The sequence below is a fragment of the Mobula birostris genome, chromosome 13, assembly GCF_030028105.1.
Source record: "Mobula birostris isolate sMobBir1 chromosome 13, sMobBir1.hap1, whole genome shotgun sequence".
NCBI classification, from domain to species: domain Eukaryota; kingdom Metazoa; phylum Chordata; class Chondrichthyes; order Myliobatiformes; family Myliobatidae; genus Mobula; species Mobula birostris.
Genome location: NC_092382.1, coordinates 72,316,257 through 72,334,155, shown reverse-complemented (window position 1 = coordinate 72,334,155; position 17,899 = coordinate 72,316,257). Strand labels below are relative to the sequence as shown.

At 46.4% G+C, this 17,899-nt stretch overlaps 1 protein-coding gene across 3 annotated transcripts in view; it reads left to right on the top strand.

Annotated features, from left to right (window-relative positions):
• LOC140206974 (NACHT, LRR and PYD domains-containing protein 12-like) overlaps window positions 1–17,899 on the top strand; it is a 33,895-nt gene that overhangs the window by 13,728 nt on the left and 2,268 nt on the right. For all 3 annotated transcript variants that reach the window (XM_072275286.1, XM_072275287.1, XM_072275288.1), the window contains 7 exons: window positions 699–870; window positions 970–1,020; window positions 9,260–10,997; window positions 13,498–13,584; window positions 13,740–13,910; window positions 14,066–14,236; window positions 14,390–14,557. In XM_072275286.1, coding sequence (XP_072131387.1) covers window positions 699–870; window positions 970–1,020; window positions 9,260–10,997; window positions 13,498–13,584; window positions 13,740–13,910; window positions 14,066–14,236; window positions 14,390–14,557 — 2,558 coding nt within the window. The remainder of the gene's footprint in view (window positions 1–698; window positions 871–969; window positions 1,021–9,259; window positions 10,998–13,497; window positions 13,585–13,739; window positions 13,911–14,065; window positions 14,237–14,389; window positions 14,558–17,899) is intronic.

Below are 17,899 nucleotides of genomic sequence, written 5' to 3'. Positions count from 1 at the left end.
TACAGGGATAAGTGCCGAGTGGGAGATCCGTGGGTATGGACGTGCTGATAAGCGAGTCGCGGAGGGATCGATCCCTGCGGAAAGCGGAGAGGGGTGGAGAGGGAAAGATGTGCTCAGCTGTGGGGTCCTGTTGAAGGTGGCAGAAGTTGCGGAGGATAATGTGCTGGATCCAGAGGTAGCGAGGACAAGGGGAACTCTGTCCCTGTTGTGGTGTCGGGAAGATGGGGTGAGGGCCGAAGTGCGGGAAATGGAGGAGATGCGGGTGAGGGCATCAATCGGTAATCCGCTGTCATGCTGGCAGTGAAGGAATGAAGATGAATCACATCATCTTTTCTGCAACTTCTTTGAGACTACTCACTCTGTTATAAAATCCCTTCTGACTTCTTTCTTCCTCTGTGATCGTTATTTTCTAATTTCTGTTTTACACAGTCAAATACGGTAGGGAATTATTTATGCATTTGGAGCCACGTCAATGAAGCGGTCACAGACCAGCCAGGATCTCATTGACTGGTGGACCAGGTTCACGGTGAATGTCCCTTCGTGTGCTCTGCACTCAGAATGTACAGTCCATGTCCAGACAGGATCAGCACCCGTCCGGGTGACTGCTCAGTGTGATCCCGTTACAGAGCACATCATTTACTTCTCATTCTCTGTGTGAATCTGTCAGTCCCCAATATGTTCACTGTTATTCTTCACAGAAAATCTCTGATCTCGCTGACAAGGGAGAGCGGGCGGACAGTTCTAAACTCCTCCTGAGCATGGTGATGGAGAAAGGCTCCCGCGCCCGGAGGGTGATGTGGGAAACCTTCGTGAAAATGCGGATTGGTGTCCCAAAGTTGGACAGGATACTGAACGAAATACAGGAACGTGGTGAGATAATATCACAGATAAACTTATTTTTGGATTTAAGCACTATCCACTTCATAATTTTACACATTTCAATTCCTCAAATTGTTTAAATCCGAACAGGTTGTGTTCCGGTCCATCGACTCGTCCCCAAGATTCCCAGAGAGCTGAAAGGTAAGCATAGATCCAGCTGTTTCCACCAAATGTTAGTATTGTGTAGACACATATCGTTATTGAGCTACGGAGATTTGACCGGGTAAATGTTGGCTCCATAACACAATGCACATTAAGATGCATGGGAACTGTTTGTTGGAGGGAGAGTTTTCACAGGACAGTATGAAGAACAACTCAGAGAGCTGGGGAGATTTCTGAAAGGGATCACACCTCTTTGGGTCCTGGAACGACAGATACTTCCACCGGGGTCAGAATGGAGAAGAGGACGATCTGGAAGAGTGAAATTCTCCGAAATCTCTTCACTCCGAAAAGTGAAATCCTTCCAAGAAAGCCATCCAACCCTGGAACAGCCCTCATCCTGTATCACTTTTTCTAATTTCCTCAGATAGTAGAGGTCATTATTTTTTATTTTTAGAATCCGTAGTCCATTGTAGTTCTCGTCACGGAATAACAATGACAGCATTGATTTAATGAGAAATCAGGTAACACCTCAACTAGTCTGCTCAACCACAAAACAGCAAATGAATCCCACTCTGTTCACATCTCCACCCTCCTAGTGCAAACACTGCGACAGTTATCCGGTTTAATTTCCCACTCAATAATCCTGGGGAGTCCATCAGGAGGCAGTGTTATTGAGTCTGAGATGGGGGACAAGATCCTCAGCTCAGTCCACAGAAGCTGAAATTCATATGTGTTGGTGCTGTGTGATGGACACTGTGGTGGTAATTAGGACAGAGAAACTAAGAATGTGCGATTGCGGCAATTTGCCTGCTAACTTATTCTTCACTGTTCTTCATGTTGTTTGCCAAGGGAACAGGGATGATAGTGAAATTCCCACACCCATTTCTGAATAGGAAATATATTCTCTTCCTGATTATTGAAGAAAATCATTTCTACAATTGTCACATTCTCTAAAGTAACTATTTCAACAATCAATGTTTTCCTACGTTATCTATCTCACCCAAGTACATTGAATGGAGAGCCCACACTCTCCTAGCAGGGTCCTGACAGACCGTGAGACCCCATATGCTCTCAGCGGTGTCCTGAGCCTGTGAGACCCCACCCATCCGTGACAGGGTCCCGACACACTGTGAGACCCCACACAACCCTTACAGGGTCCTGACACACTGTAAAGCCCCACACACCCCTAGCAGGTTCCTGACACCCTGTGAGACCCCACACACTTCTGTCATGGTCCTGATACCCTGTGAGGCGCCACACATCTCTGGCAGTGCCCGACACACTGTGAGACCCCGCACACCCCCGACAGAGTCAATACACACTATAAGGCCCCACACACCCGTGACGTGGTCCTGACACACTGTGAGACCCCACACACCCCTGATAGGGTCACTAAACTCTGTAAGGCCCCACACACCCCTGGCAGGTTCCTGCCACCCTGTGAGGTCCTCACGCCCCTGCAGGTTCCTGACAAACCATGAGACCCCACACAACGCGACAGGGTCCTGACACACTGTGAGACCCCACAAATCCCTCACAGAGCCTTTGACACGTTGTGAGAATCCACACACCCGTGACAGGGTCCTGACACACTGTGAGACCCCACAAATCCCTGACAGAGCCGTTGACATACTGTGAGACCCTACACATCTCTGCGAGTGTCCTGACGTGCTGAGATCTTGCACACTCTTGACAGGCCCTTCGAACTCTGTGAAATCCTGGACACTCTTGACAGAGTCCTAACATACTTTCACACGTCCTTTCAAAAGTTTGTGTTCAGCTGTAGTGTAGCTGCAATGAACTGCTCCCACACTTCATCCAGACCCTGCCTTACATTGACATCTGCCTTTCCTTAATTCAGGACCTTAATACTCAGGGTATCTCCATCCCTTTCCATAACTGAGACAGATGGTCTTTATGTCCAGAATACTTTCCCACTGACACTCCAAACACTTGCCCAGCTACATTATCCCCTGCCTAGTGGGGTCGAAGGAAGATACAGATTAGACTAATAACTAAATAACTAATTACTAAATGTGTGCAAGATAGTTCTTTGCAGCAATACATAGATGCACCAACTAGAGAAGGGGCAGTGTTAGATTTTCCTGTTACGGAATGAGGTAGGGCAGGTGAGGGAGGTATGTGTTGGGGAGCACTTCAGGTCCAGTAATCACAATACCATTAGTTTCAATATAATTATGGAGAAGGATAGGACTGGACCCAGGGTTGAGATTTTTGATTGGATAAAGCTAACTTTGAGGAGATGCAGAAGGATTTAGAAGGAGTGGATTGGGACAATTTGTTTTATGGGAAAGATGTAATAGAGAAACGGAGGTCATTTAAAGATGAAATTTTGAGGGTACAGGATCTTTATGTTCCTGTTAGGTTGAAAGGAAAAGTTAAACGTTTGAGTAAGCCATCGTTTTCAATGGATATTGGAAGCTTTGTTCGAAAAAGAGAGGGATCTACAATAAATATAGGCTGCTTGGAGTAAATACGGTGCTGGGGGAATATAAAGAATGTAAAAAGAATCTTAAGAAAAAAAATAGAAAAGCTAAAAGAAGATATGAGGGTGCTTTGCCAAGTAAGGTGAAAATAAATCCCAAGGGTTTCTACCGTTATATTAACAGCAAAAGGATAGTGAGGAATAAAATTGGTCCCTTACAGAGTCAGAGTGGACGGCTGTGTGCGGAGCCAAAAGAGATGGGGGAGATTTTGAATAATTTCTTTTCTTCGGTATTCACTAAGGAGAAGGATATTGAATTCTGTAAGGTAAATGAAACAAGAAGGGTAGTTATGGAAAGTATGATGATTAAAGAAGAGAAAGTAATGGCGCTTTTAAGGAATATAAAAGTGCATGAGTCTCCGCGTCCGGACAGGATATTCCCTAGTACCTTGAGGGAAGTTAGTGCGGAAATAGCAGGGGCTTTGACAGAAATATTTCAAATATCATTAGAAACGGGAATGGTACCGGAGGATTCGCATATTGCTCATGTTGTTCCATTGTTTAAAAGGGGTTCTAAGAGTAAACCTAGCAATTATCGGCCTGTGAGTTTGACGTCAGTGGTGGGTAAATTGATGGAAAATATTCTTAGAGATAGTATATATAATTATGTGGATAGACAGAGTCTGATTCGGAGCAGTCAAAATGGGTTTGTGAGTGGAAGGTCATGTTTGACAAAACTTACTGAATTTTTTGATGAGGTTACTAGGAACGTTGACGAGGGTAAAGCGGTCATGTTGTCTATATGGACTTTAGTAAGGCCTTTGACAAAGTTCCACACGGAAGGTTAGTTAGGAAGGTTCAATCATTATGCATTAATATCGAAGTAGTAAAATGGATTCAGCAGTGGCTGGATGGGAGACGCCAGAGAGTAGTGGTGGATAACTGTGTATCAGATTGGAGGACGGTGTGTAGCGGTGTGCCTCAGGGATCTGTACTGGGTCCAATGTTGTTTGTCATATATATTAATGATCTGGATGGTGTGGTGGTAAGTTGGATTAGTAAGTATGCAGATGATACTAAGATAGGTGGAGTTGTGGATAATGAAGTAGGTTTTCAAAGCTTGCAGAGAGATTTAGGCCAGTTAGAAGAGTGGGCTGAAAGATGGCAGATGGAGTTTAATGCTGATAAATGTGAGGTGCTACATTTTGGTAGGACTAATCAAAATAGGACATACATGGTAAATGGTAGGGCATTGAAGAATGCAGTAGAACAAAGGGATCAAGGAATAATGGTGCATAGTTCCCTGAAGGTAGAATCTCATGTGGATAGGGTGGTGAAGAAAGCTTTTGGTATGCTGGCCTTTATAAATCAGAGCATTGAGTATAGGAGTTGGGATGTAATGTTGAAATTGTACAAGGCATTGGTGAGGCCAAATTTGGAGTATTGTGTACAGTTCTGGTCACCGAATTATCGGAAAGATGTCAGTAAAATTGAGAGAGTACAGAGGAGATTTACTAAAATGTTGCCTGGGTTTTATCTCCTAAGTTACAGAGAATGGTTGAACAAGTTATGTCTTTACTCTTTGGAGCGTAGAAGGTTGAGGGGGGACTTGATAGAGGTATTTAAAATTATGAAGGTGATAGATAGAGTTGACGTGGATAGGATGCAAAAGCAACAAGTTTGTTGTAGTAGGTAACTTTAACTTTCCCCTGTGTTGCTGATGACCTAACATTCTCTGTCCCGTGTTTCCTTACTGCAGGAATATTTTAGGAATTTCTGATAGTGGGATTTGTTCTGGGAATAAGGTATGTAATGTGTGAATTAGAGGAGAGGCCATACTGCACCTGGTATTTGGATGTAATGTCATAGTCCGGTCCGTGAATTCCGTCTTCCGGTTCACGTCCGGTCCATAGTTCCTTGCTCCGGGATTTCTGGTTCCACCCAGTTTCTGTTGTGGGCACATGTTTCTCGTTTTGGGACTCAGACCTAAATACCTGTGCTAACCAGGGATACCCGGCTGGACTGCTCTGTTCCCCTCCTTGTCTGCACCCCCACCCCCGCCTGACTCTCCGCCTGGATACCTCACCTGACTCTCTGCCTGCTCACCTAGCCTGGATACCCCGCCTGTACCGCTGAAGCCTTACCGCCGGAGCCTTACCGCCGGAGCAAGACTGGAGCCTTGTTAGGTCAAGATAAGGAGCTGTCTTTGGTTTTGTGGAATTGTGTCTCTGTGTCCACGCCCTCGCTAGAGAGTGAGGTGGGGGGGGGGGGGTCCGGCCGTTTGCCGCCACCTTGTGTTGGGATCCGTCTCTTCATGTTCAGTGTTCTTTGTCTGAGTCCCTGCCCTACGTCCTGTTCCCAAGGAGGGGTCCCGGCTCTGTGTTATGTGTGTGAGTCCCGGCCCCACGTCCTGTTCCCAACGAGGGGTCACGGCTCGGTGTTCATTGCTCCTGTCTCTTCTAGTCCAAGGCTCCATGCTCCTGAAGTCCCTCGTCCAGTCAATACCTAGTCCAGTCCTATCGGAGTCCTGTCCATGTGCCTTTAACTGTCCTTATGTCTCGCCCTACCCAGGAGTTCCACACCAAAGTCATGTCCAGTCCTATAGCCTCGTCTTGTCTTTGCCTAGTTCTGGAGTCCGAACCCGAGTCAAGTCCCAGGTTCTGGGTCATTGCCCAGTCTCTGGCTCGGAGTCCATATCCAAGCCTCGAAGTACTTTAGCCTCAAGACCAAGACCCCAGCCGGGAGACCTGAAGACCAAGACCCTAGCCGGCAGCCAAGCTCAAGATCCAAAACCCCAGATTCAAGACCCCAGCCAGCAGCCAAGCTCAAGATCCAGGACCCCAACCAACAGCCAAGCTCAAGATCCAAGATCCCAGACTCAACCCTCAAGCCTGTCTCCAAGCCTCTAGCCTCAAGAACCAGCCTCCAGACTGGAATGATGTTATGTCCATGCCTGCTTCTGGAGCCCAAGCCCGAGGCAAGACCCTGGTTCTGGGTCCTTCTCAAGTCTCTGGCTTGGGGTCCAAGCCCCAGTCTACGTTCTTGTCCCTGCTCCTTGTCTGTATCCTGTCACATCCCTAATCTAGTCAAGTCCTGTTTCTTGTACTTCAGTGTCTGTCTCGCATTTGGGTCCGTTCCCAGCGCCCCCATTGTGACATGTAAGCCTACAAGTTGCTTAGGTTTCAGTGGTGAAACCTTTGGGAACAGTGAACACGACTCCTCTTTATGAATAAGGAGAAGGCTGCAGCTTATAGAAACGTAGAAAACTTACAGCACAATTCGAGCCCTTTGGCCCACGATGCCGTGCCGAACATGTATTTATTTTTGAAATTACCTAGGGTTACCAACAGTCTTCCATTTTTTTTTTCTGAGCTCCATGTACCTATACAGGAGTCTCTTAAAAGGCCCTATCATATCCGCCTGCACCACCGTCACCGGCAGCGCATTACACGCATCCACCACTCTCTGCATAAAAAAAAACATCTCTGTATCTCCTCTGTACATACTTCCAAGCACCATAAAATTATATGCTCTTGTGTTAGTCATTTCATCCCTGGAAATAAAGCCTCTGACTATCCACACGATCAATGGCTGTCATCATCTTATACACCTTTATCAAGTCACCTCTCATCCTCCGTCACTCCGAGGAGAAAAGACCAAGTTCACTCCCCCTATTCTCATAAAACGTGCACTGCAATCCCGGCAACATCCTTGTAAATCTCCTCTGCTCCCTTTCCACAGTTTCCACATCCTTCCTGTAGTGAGACGACCAGAAATGAGCACAGTACTCCAAGTGGGGTCTGACCAGGGTGCTATATAGCTGCAAAATTACCCCTTGGCTTCTAAACTCAATCCCAGGGTTGATGAAGGCCAAAGCACCGAATGCCTTCTTAACCACAGGCTCAACCTGCGCAACCTGGTCCTATGGACTTGGACCCCAAGGTCCTTCTGATCCTCCACACTACAAAGAATTGGGTGTGCAGTATTGGGTGTGGGAAAGATAACTTGGGGGAAGGCAATTAAGTGGCAAAGGTTTAGATTGGCAGCAGCTCTTGTTGGACAAATCCCCAACTGGCATGATTATATTAGCTGAGCAGTATTTGGGTCCGGCGTTTTCCAAAAAAGGACTGAAGTCAACGACGGCGGTGCCTGTGGATCTTGAAGAGAGATGTTGTACATTTAGTCTGAAAGGGAGAGATGAGTTTCACGACACTGCAATGAGACACTGGATTGTGGAGAATGAAGAGGTGTGTCAAAGAATCCATCGAGATATAGATCAGCTGCAGATGTCGGTGGGCAAATATCAGCTGGAGTTTAATCCAGAGAAATGTGAGTTGCTGCAATTCAGAAGACCAAATGTATGGGGGAAGTATGGAGTAAATGTCACGATCCTGACATTATTCATGTTTGCAGGGATCTTGATGTCCATGTCCATAGATCTGGAGACAGGTAGGATGAGTTTATGGGGACATCATGCTGGCACCAATGTTGTGGGCCGAAGGTCCTATTCCTATGCTGTTCTATGCAGGTCCTGTGACAGCTGAAATCCTGTAACACCTGCTACCGAAATTCCTAGTCTCTACTCTCTTCTTTACCACCAGATTTGTAATCAACATGGTTTTCAAACTTGTATTTAAATTCATAGACCAGTAGCATCTCCCCTTTCTCCCCTTTCCACAGACGTTGTCTGACCTGTACTCACATCTACACTCCCGTCCTTCTACAGCTGTGCTGCAGAGGGCAGGCCAACATGCTGCGTAACTGTGGCAGACTGGAAGGCTCTACAACGGGTCATCAAAACTGCCCAACGCATCACCAGCACCCCCAGCCTACCTTCCATCAGGGACGTATATACAGAAAGGCTCCGGAAAAGAGCCAGCAGCTTCAGGAAGGATCCCACTAATCCTGCCTGTGGTCTGTTTGCCCCTCTCCCATGAGGGAGGAAGTGACGTAGCATCCACAGCAGGAGCACCAGACTCAAAACCAGTTACTTTCCTCAAGCAGTAAGACTGATCAACACCTCCAATCACTAAGCCACCCCTCCACAACTAACAACCCCTACCCCACCACTAGCACGGTTTTAAAATTTTCAGTCAGAACCACCTGAGGTCAGAGTGACTCCTGTACCGTATATATTTATATTTTTGTGTTTTTCATTGCATTCTTTATCTGAGTTTTTTTTGTGCTACATCAGATCCGGAATAACAATTATTTCCTTCTCCTTTACACGTATCTATCTTGAATCTTAAATTTGTTAAGTATTTGCAACAAACACTTGTTAAGAGACATGAGACTGCAGATCTGCCGTCTCAAATCATTTTCCTGAGGAACTCAGTGAGCTGAGCAGCATCTGTGGTAATGGGGGTGGGGTGGAATTGTCTGCGTTTTGCGTCAAAATGCTAACTGCCTCAACCTCCTGAACAAGACATTGACATTTTCTCTCCCAACCATCCACCCACAGTGCATGTACTGATCAACAAAGCTACTTCTTTGTATTTTGAATCAGTGACGGTGAGAGGGGAGGCGGGAAGCTGTGATTTCCCGACCCGTTCCTTTGACAGAATGCCCACTACCCTAATGAGAGCTCTGGAAGTAGTGGGAGTTGGAAATACTCACCTTCACATCACAGTTAATTTGAAATGTGATAATCAAGTGTTTATCAAATCAGCGCCTCACTGTCTCGTTCAGGGTCTGTTAATTGTATTTGTTTTACTGTTCATTTATTGATCAATCCAATTAATGCAATGGTTTTGAGCTAACTCTTGTGTACTTAAATACTGAGTTCTGAGTTGAGACATCTAACAGATTGATCACTGTCTGTTCCCATGGAAGACCTTCAACAGAAACACAAGGAGACTCTGCGGGCACAGACTGAAACACTGAGAGTGAACACGATCCTGATGAGGGAGAAGGAGAAGGTTTTCCAGCTGGTTGATCGATATGCTGAGCTCACGGTCATTTCTACGATTCGAGATCGGACACTGGTGGAACATGAGCTGCTGACAAGAGGCAGAGGCCACGAGGAGTGGAGACAGAAACATCTCCGCAGAAAGCTGGAAAAAATCCGGACGGATCAGATGTTTCAGAGCAGCTTTGCCCAAAGTAAATCCAAATCTGGAAGTTCGGCAGCAGTGGCCGGAGTCCAAGGGATTGGGAAAACAACAATGGTCCAAAAGATTCTTCATGACTGGGCCACGGGGAAAATATACCAACAATTCCAGTTTGTCTTCAGTTTCAAATTCCGGGATTTAAACTCCATTAACTGTAGAATAAACTTGAGGGAACTGATTCTGGATCAGTATCCTTACTTTGGGAATATTCTGAGAGACGTCTGGAAGATCCCAGAGGGATTGTTGTTTATATTCGATGGTTTGGATGAATTCAAACACAAAATTGATTTTGCTGACAGTCGGAGAGATACAGAACCCAAGCACCAGTGCCCAGATCCCGAGTGGTGGTGTGAAGTGTCGGATATTGTGTACAGTTTAATCCAGCACAAGCTGCTCCCAGGGTGTTCAGTGCTGGTGACCACCCGCCCCACTGCGTTACATTTATTGGAAAAAGCAGAGATCAGTGTCTGGGCTGAAATCCTGGGATTTGTTGGTGATGAACGGAAGAAATATTTCATTAGGCATTTTGAAGATCAGGCAGTGGCGGCAGCTGTTTTCAAACACGTGGAGGAGAACGAGATCCTGTACACCATGAGCTACAACCCCTCCTACTGCTGGATCCTCGCTCTGGCACTGGGCCCCTTCTTCACCCAAAGAGTCAGAGACCCGCAGCGAGTTCCCAAGACCATAACCCAATTATATTCCTACTATATTTACAACATCCTGAAAAACCACGGCCGTGAGATTGAGAACCCCCGTGATGTGTTACTCAGGGTTGGTCAGATGGCCTTCAGAGGACTATCCGAGAGGAAGGTTGTGTTTACGGATGGAGATTTGATCAACTACGGTCTGCAGCCTTCCCAGTTCCTGTCCGGGTTCCTGATGGAGATATTGGAAAGAGAGGTTTCTGCCCGGTGTGTAGTGTACACATTCCCACACCTCACCATCCAGGAGTTTGTAGCTGCAGTCGCACAATTCCTGAATCCACATCCCGGGGATATCGTGAAATTCCTCACTGAAACCCATAGAACGAGAAGTGGTCAGTTTGAGTTATTTCTCCGTTTTGTTGCTGGTCTCTCCTCCCCAATGACAGCTCGGGGCCTGGAGGAGTTTCTGGGTCCATTTCCTCATGAAACAACCTGCAGGGTGATTGACTGGGTGATGGAGGAGGTTAAACACCAGAGTGGAAACGTGTGCAGTGCAGCTGATAAAAAGAGCCTCTTGAACACATTGCACTACCTGTTTGAGTCACAGAATCGTTGGCTGGCTCAGGCCACACTGGGATCTGTGAAAACACTTTCATTCAGTGGAATGCCACTGACCCCGATTGACCTCGCAGTCCTGTCTCATGTCATCGGAACCTGTGATACAATAAAACACCTCGACTTACAGGACTGCAACATTCAGCGTGAAGGAATCCAGCGGCTCGGACCCGGGCTGCACAAGTGCCAGCTGTTGAGGTAATTTGATTTATCTCTCACTCTGAACTCTGAACCTGTCCAATTGTGTTGTTTCAATGTACAGGGATTGGGTAAAACTGTAGTAAATTAGATTGTGAAGAATTATGACAAATAACAGGGGGTCGCTCAGTAAGTCTCCAAGCTCAGAAGTGTTTTGTGCTTCCTTGTGAAGGAATGTTGGGGACTTCATCAGATCAGTGAACAGCAACCATTGGTTTAATGGTAGCAAATCACACAAATGACCATGTTTCTCGCTGCCTGCGACACGTCCATTGACAATGTTCATTCTCACTGTTACTGACACCCAGACCGACACTGACTGCAACAGGTTGGTCTGAAATTCACACCCCCTTCCCGGTGAGGGACAGCAGACTGTCAGCACACTGTCTCAGTGAAAGCAAAGAAATGCCATTGTGAGATTGCCCTCCCCTGCCCTTCCCTGTGTGTAACTATCACCTCAGTTCACCTGTGTGAGTTTGCTCACTACCAGATACCCACATGCAGGGGACACATCTCCTCTCACAGTTTGAGGCAATAGTTCAGGCACACCCCTCAAAAGCAATCTATTTCTGCATCCCCTCATCCAGTGGGATTACCTTTCCCCATCGGTATCCTCCTGTGGGACTCTCAACCCATCCTCCTGTTGGATCTCTCTTCCCCAAACCCCTTCCTCCTGTGGGATTTCTCATCCACATCCATCATCCACCTCTGGGATCTCTCTTCCCCATTCCCTTTCCTCCTATGGGATACCTTGTCCCTATCCCCCTTCCTTCTGTGGGATCTCTCTTCCCCAACCCACTTCCTGCTGTGGGACCTCTCATCCACTTTTCCCTTCCTCCTGTGGGATCTCCCTTCCCCATTCCCTTTTCTCCTGTGGGATTTCTCATCCCCACCCCCTTCCTCCCGTAGGATATCTCCTCTGCATCCACCTTCCTCCTGACAGATCTCTCTTCCCCATCCCCTTTCCTCCTGTGGGATCTCCCTTCCCCATTCACCATTCTCCTGTGGGATCTCTTTTCCCCATCCCCTTTCCTCCTGTGGTGTCATACTTCTCCATCCCCCTTCCTTCTGTGGGATCTCTCTTCCCCATCCAACTTTCTCCTGTTGGGTATATTTTCCTCATCACCCTTCCCCCTTCATGCTCTGGGACCTCTCTTCACCATCCCCCTTCCTCCTCCGGTATCTCCCTTCACAAACCCACACAGTCAGTTGGGATCTCTCATCCCCGTCCCCCTTCGTCCAGTCGGATCTCTCTTCTCCATCCCCCCTTTCTCCTGTGCGATCTTTCATCCATATCCCTTTTCCTCCTGTGGGATCTCTCTTCCCCATCATCCTTCCTCCTGTAGGATCTCCCTTCTTAATTCCTCTTCTTCCTGTGAGATCTCTCTAACACGTCGCCCTTCCTCCTGTTCGGATCTCTATTTGCCATCCCACTTCCACCTGAGAGACCACTTTTCCCCATTTCCTTCCCCATCCTTCTTCTTCCTGTCTGATCCCACATACCTATCTCCCTTCCTCCTGTGGGATCTCTCATCCCCATCCCCCTTCCTCCTGTGGGATCTCTCTTCCTCATCCCCCTCCTCCCGTGGGATCTCTCATCCCCACGTCCTTCCTCCTGTGGGATTTCTCATTCCCATTCCCTTCCTCCAGTGGAGACTGTCTTACCATCCCTGTTTATCCTGTGGGATCTCTCTTCACCATTCCTCTTAGTCCTGAGGGATTTCTCTGCACAATCCCCCTTTTTCCAGGAAGAGCTCTCTTCCTCATCCACCTTCTTCCTGTGGGATATCTCTTCCCCATCACCCTTCCTCCTGTGGGATCTCTCTTTCCCATCCCCCTTTCTCCTGTGGGATTTCTCATTCCCATTCCCTACCTCCTGTGGAAGCTCTCCTACCAATCCACCTTCCTCTCGTGGGATCTCTACCTCATCCCCTTTGCTCCTGTGGTATCTCTCATCCACATCCCCCTTCCTACAATGGGATCTCCCTTCCCCATTTCTCTTCCTCCTGGCGATTTCTCTTCCCCATCCTCCATCTTAATTTGCGACCTCTCTTCCACATCCCAATTTCTGCTGTGCGATCTTTCTTCCCCATCCTACTTCCTCCTGTGGGATCTCTGTTCCCCATCACCCGTCCTCCTGTGGAATCTTTCTTCCACCATCTCCTATCGACACTTTCCCATTCAGAAATCTTCCAACTGTGGGACTTTCTCCAGTCCTTCAATCCTGCCCCTTTCGATCCTCTCACATCAGGAACACTTTTCTAAACGTCGGGGAATAAAACAGAATATATGGAGTTTACGGGATCACACCGACAGACTAAATTACCTACGTTCGGTGAATACCCCGGAGCTGGGCAGTGAGGGACATTGACAGTGATGGGAACTCCGATCAGTGATTTACTGAAGGGTTTAGTGTTTCCTGAGATATCAGAGTGAGAAAAATTTCCTCAGACCAACCGTTTGAATCACTCTGTTCATCAATTTGTCTGTTTGTGTTTAGACTTCGGCTGAATAAACTGGGAGATTCAGGAGTGAAACTGGTGTCTGCGGCTCTGAGGAACCCGGACTGTAAAATACAGAAACTGGGGTAAGTATCAGACTATGGGGGATTGTGCTTAAAGTCACTGAGCGTCTGACACTGAACATTAATGTGATCAGTAATTGTGTTACTGATAAACGCTGAGGATTTGTACTGTCTCCTGTCTCTGTATGTCCTTCACCCTCACGCTCTCTCATCTCCAGGCTGAACCATGTCGGTCTCACAGATTCTGGTGCCGAGGATCTCGCGTCCGCTCTCAGTGCAAACCCATCGCTGACAGAGCTGATCCTAAATGGTAATAAACTGGGAGATTCAGGAGTGAAACTGGTGTCTGCGGCTCTGAGGAACCCGGAGTGTAAAATACAGGAACTGTGGTAAGTACCAGACTCTGGGAGATTGTGTTTACAGTCACTATGTGTCTGACACTGAATATTAATGTAATCAGTGATTATGTTACTGATCAACACTGGAGATTTGTACCATCTCCTGCTTCTCTGTGTACTTCACCCTCACTCTCTCTCATCTCCAGGCTGGGGCGTGTCGGTCTCACAGATTCTGGAGCCGAGGATCTCGCCTCCGCTCTCCGTACAAACAGATCACTGACGGAGCTCTACCTGAGTGGTAATAAACTAGGAGATTCAGGAGTGAAACTGGTGTCTGCGGCTCTGAGGAACCGGGAGTGTAAAATACAGAAACTCTGGTAAGTACCAGACTGTGGGAGATTCTGTTTAAAGTCACTGAGTGTCTGACACTGAATATTAATGTGATCAGTAATTGTGTTACTGATAAACATTGAGGATTTGTACCATCTGCTGTCTCTCTGTGTCCTTCACCCTCACTCTCTCTCATCCAGGTTGGCGAGGGTCGGTCTCACAGTTTCTGGTGTCGAGGATCTCGTCTCCGCTCTCAGTACAAACCGGTCACTGACGGAGCTGGACCTGGGATGGAACTCGCTCACAGATCGATCTGTCCCCGCTCTCCGCCTCCTCATACTGATCCTCCCGAGTCTGGAGTGCATCGAGTGAGTGTTTCGGTTAATGTTCAATGTGATAAAATATCAGTGGATCCATGGGTTTTCCGCGGATATTTGTCTGTGAGTATCAGAACCATAGAAACTACAGCACAGGACCAGGCCTTTTGGCCCTTCTTGGCTGTGCCGAACAATTTTTTTGCCAAGTCTCACTGACCTGCATCCGGATCATATCCCTCCATACACCTCTCATCCGCGTACCTGTCGAAGTTTGTCTTAAATTTTAAAAGTGAGCCCGCATTTACCACTTGATCTGGCAGCTCATTCCACACTCCCACCACTCTCTGTGTGAAGAAGCCCCCACTAATGTTCCTATTAATCTTTCCCCCTTCACCTTTAACCCATGTCCTCTGTTTTTATTTTCGCCCCTAGCCTCAGTGGAAAAATTCTGCTTGCATTCACTCTATCTATACCCGTCATATTTTTAAATACCTCTATCAAATCTCCCCTCATTCTTCTACGTTCCAGGGAATAAAGTGCTAACCCATTCAACCTTTCTCTGTAACTGAGTTTCTCAAGTCCTGGCAACATCCTCGTAAACCTTCTCTGCACTCTTTCAATGTTTTAATATACTTCCTGTAATTTGGTGGCCGAAACTGCACACAATACTATAGATTAGGCCTCACCAATGCCTTATACAACCTCACTATAACATTCCAAAGCTTGTACTTGTAGCCCCCTGGTAAGCCTCAGGCTCGCTCAACGCGCTTTTGTCTAGGGGAAGCAGCCTTCGGCCCCGCCAGACTGGGTAATCAATGAAGTTTGTGTGATGTACCCCACCCTGCCAATTAAATGATCAAATGATTTCACTTTATCGATATTAATGGAACTATGTAATTAATAGATATAAAATATAGAAAGGAAAGTAAAAGGCGCCAAACTTATCAAAGTTCAACCACTTCATGCACAAGAGTTGGAGCTCAAGTAACAGGCTCCTGTTTCCAGCATTCGATCCCCTCCGACCTCCTTGACCTGTCGCCTGGGACAAACTACGGTGGTCGACCAGACGCTCCAGATGAGTCTGTCTTCGTCTCCTCTCCTCGCCGAAGACCCTGAACATCGGATTCCCACTCGGAGTCCGTTCTGTCGGCCAGTTTACAGCATCGCGTCCACTCTCTCTGGTCCCCATCGCACCTTCTGCACCAAAGCCCACGCATTACAATAGCTTACAGACACACAAGAAAGAATAACATCTACTCTAATTGGTTAGCAAATAAATATAACTCTTTTTTATAACCCAAACAAGCTGATGGAGTGAGAACTTCCTCAGCGGTTAACATATCAAAGAAACGCCTTACATATTCAATACTTTGAATAATAAAGACCAACGTACCAAAAGCTCTCTTTACGACCCTATCTTCCTGTGATGCACTTATAGGGATTTTGTTTTGTATCTGTATTCCCCGATCACTCTGTTCTGCTGCACTCCTCTGTGCCCTACCATTTACCCTGTATGTTCTACATTGGTTTATCCTTCCAAAGTGTAATACCTCACGTTTGTCTGTATTAAACTCCATCTGCCATTTTTCAGCCCATTTTCCAGCTGGTCCAAATCCCTCTGCAAGCTTTGAAAACCTTCTTCACTGTGCACTACACCTCCAATGTTTGTATCATCAGCAAATTTGCTGATCTAATTTACCACATTAACATCCAGATCATTGATATAGATGACATAATAACAATGGACACAGCACTGATCCCTGTGGCACACCACTAGTCACAGGCCTCCACTCAGAGAAGCAATTCTCTACTACCACTCTTTGACTATTTTCATAGAGCCAATGTATAATCCAATTTACTGCCTCTCCATGTATCCCAAGCGACTGATTCTTCCTAACTAACCTGCTATGCAGGACCTTGTCAAAGGCCTAACTGAAGTCCATGAAGACAACATCCACTGCCTTCCCTTCATCCACATTCCTGGTAACCTCCTTGAAAAACTCCAATAGATTGGTTAAACATGACTTACCAAGCACAAAGTTGACTCTCCCTAGTAAGCCCCTGTCTATCCAAATGCTTGTAGATCCTATCTCTTCGTACTCCTTCCAATAATTTACCTACTACTGACGTCAAACTTAGCGGTCTATAAAACTTACCTGGGACAAGCTGTAGTAGCTGGATCCCTGGCACAGATCACTTTTAGATCCTTTTTTTTAAACAATGGAACAACATGAGCTATCCTCCAATCCTCCAGTACCTCACCCGTAGATCCCGACATCTTAAATACATCTGCCAGGGCCCCTGCAATTTCAACACTAGTCTCCTTCAAGGTCTGAGGGAATACTCTATCACGTCCTGGGGATTGTTCTACACTGATTTGTCTCCAGATAACAAGCACCCCCTCCTCTTCAATCTGTATAGTTTCCACAACCTCACTACTTGTTTGCTTTATTTCCATAGACTCCATGCCAGTTTTATTAGTAAATACAGACGCAAAAAAAAAAAAACATTGAAGAACTCCCTCATTTCTTCTGGTTCCATACATAGCCGACCACTCTGATTTTCAAGAGAACCAATTTTATCCCTTACAATCCTTTAGCTCTTAATATACCTGTAGAAGCTCTTTGAATTATCGTTCACCTCGACTGCCAAAGAAACCTCATGTCTTCTGTTAGCCCTCCTGATTTCTTTCTTAAGTTTTTTTTGCACTTTTTATACCCCTTAAGCACCTTATTTGTTCCCTGTTTCCCATACATGTCATACATCTCTCTCTTCTTTTTTATCAGAGTTCCAATATCCCTTGAGAAATAAGGTTCCTTATTCTTATTCACTTTGCCTTTAATCCTGACAGGAACATACAAACTCTGCACTCTCAAAATTTCTCCTTTGAAGGCCTCCTACTTGCCAATCACGTCCTTGCCAGAGAACAACCTGTCCCAAACCACGCTCTTTAATACTTTCTCATTTCTTCAAATTTGGACGTTTCCAAGTTTAGAACCTCAGCCCGAGGACCAGATCTATTTTTATCCATGAACATGTTCAAACTAATGGTGTTATGATCACTGGAACCAAAGTGTTCCCCTACACACAATTCCGTCACCTGCCCTAACTCGTTTCCTAATAGGAGATCTAATATTGCATTCTCTCCAGTTGGTACCTCTATAAGTTGATTTAGAAAATTTTCCTGAACACATTTTACAAACTCTAACCCGTCTGGACCTTAAACATTATTTGAGTCCCAACCAATATGTGGAAAATTAAAATAGGGATCAAGCCACGCCCCCAGCAGTCTGCCTTCCCCACAATACTCTTTGCATTGAAATAGACACACCTCAGATGATGTTTACCACCACACACAACCCTTCTATTTGTGACTTTGCATGGACTTCTACC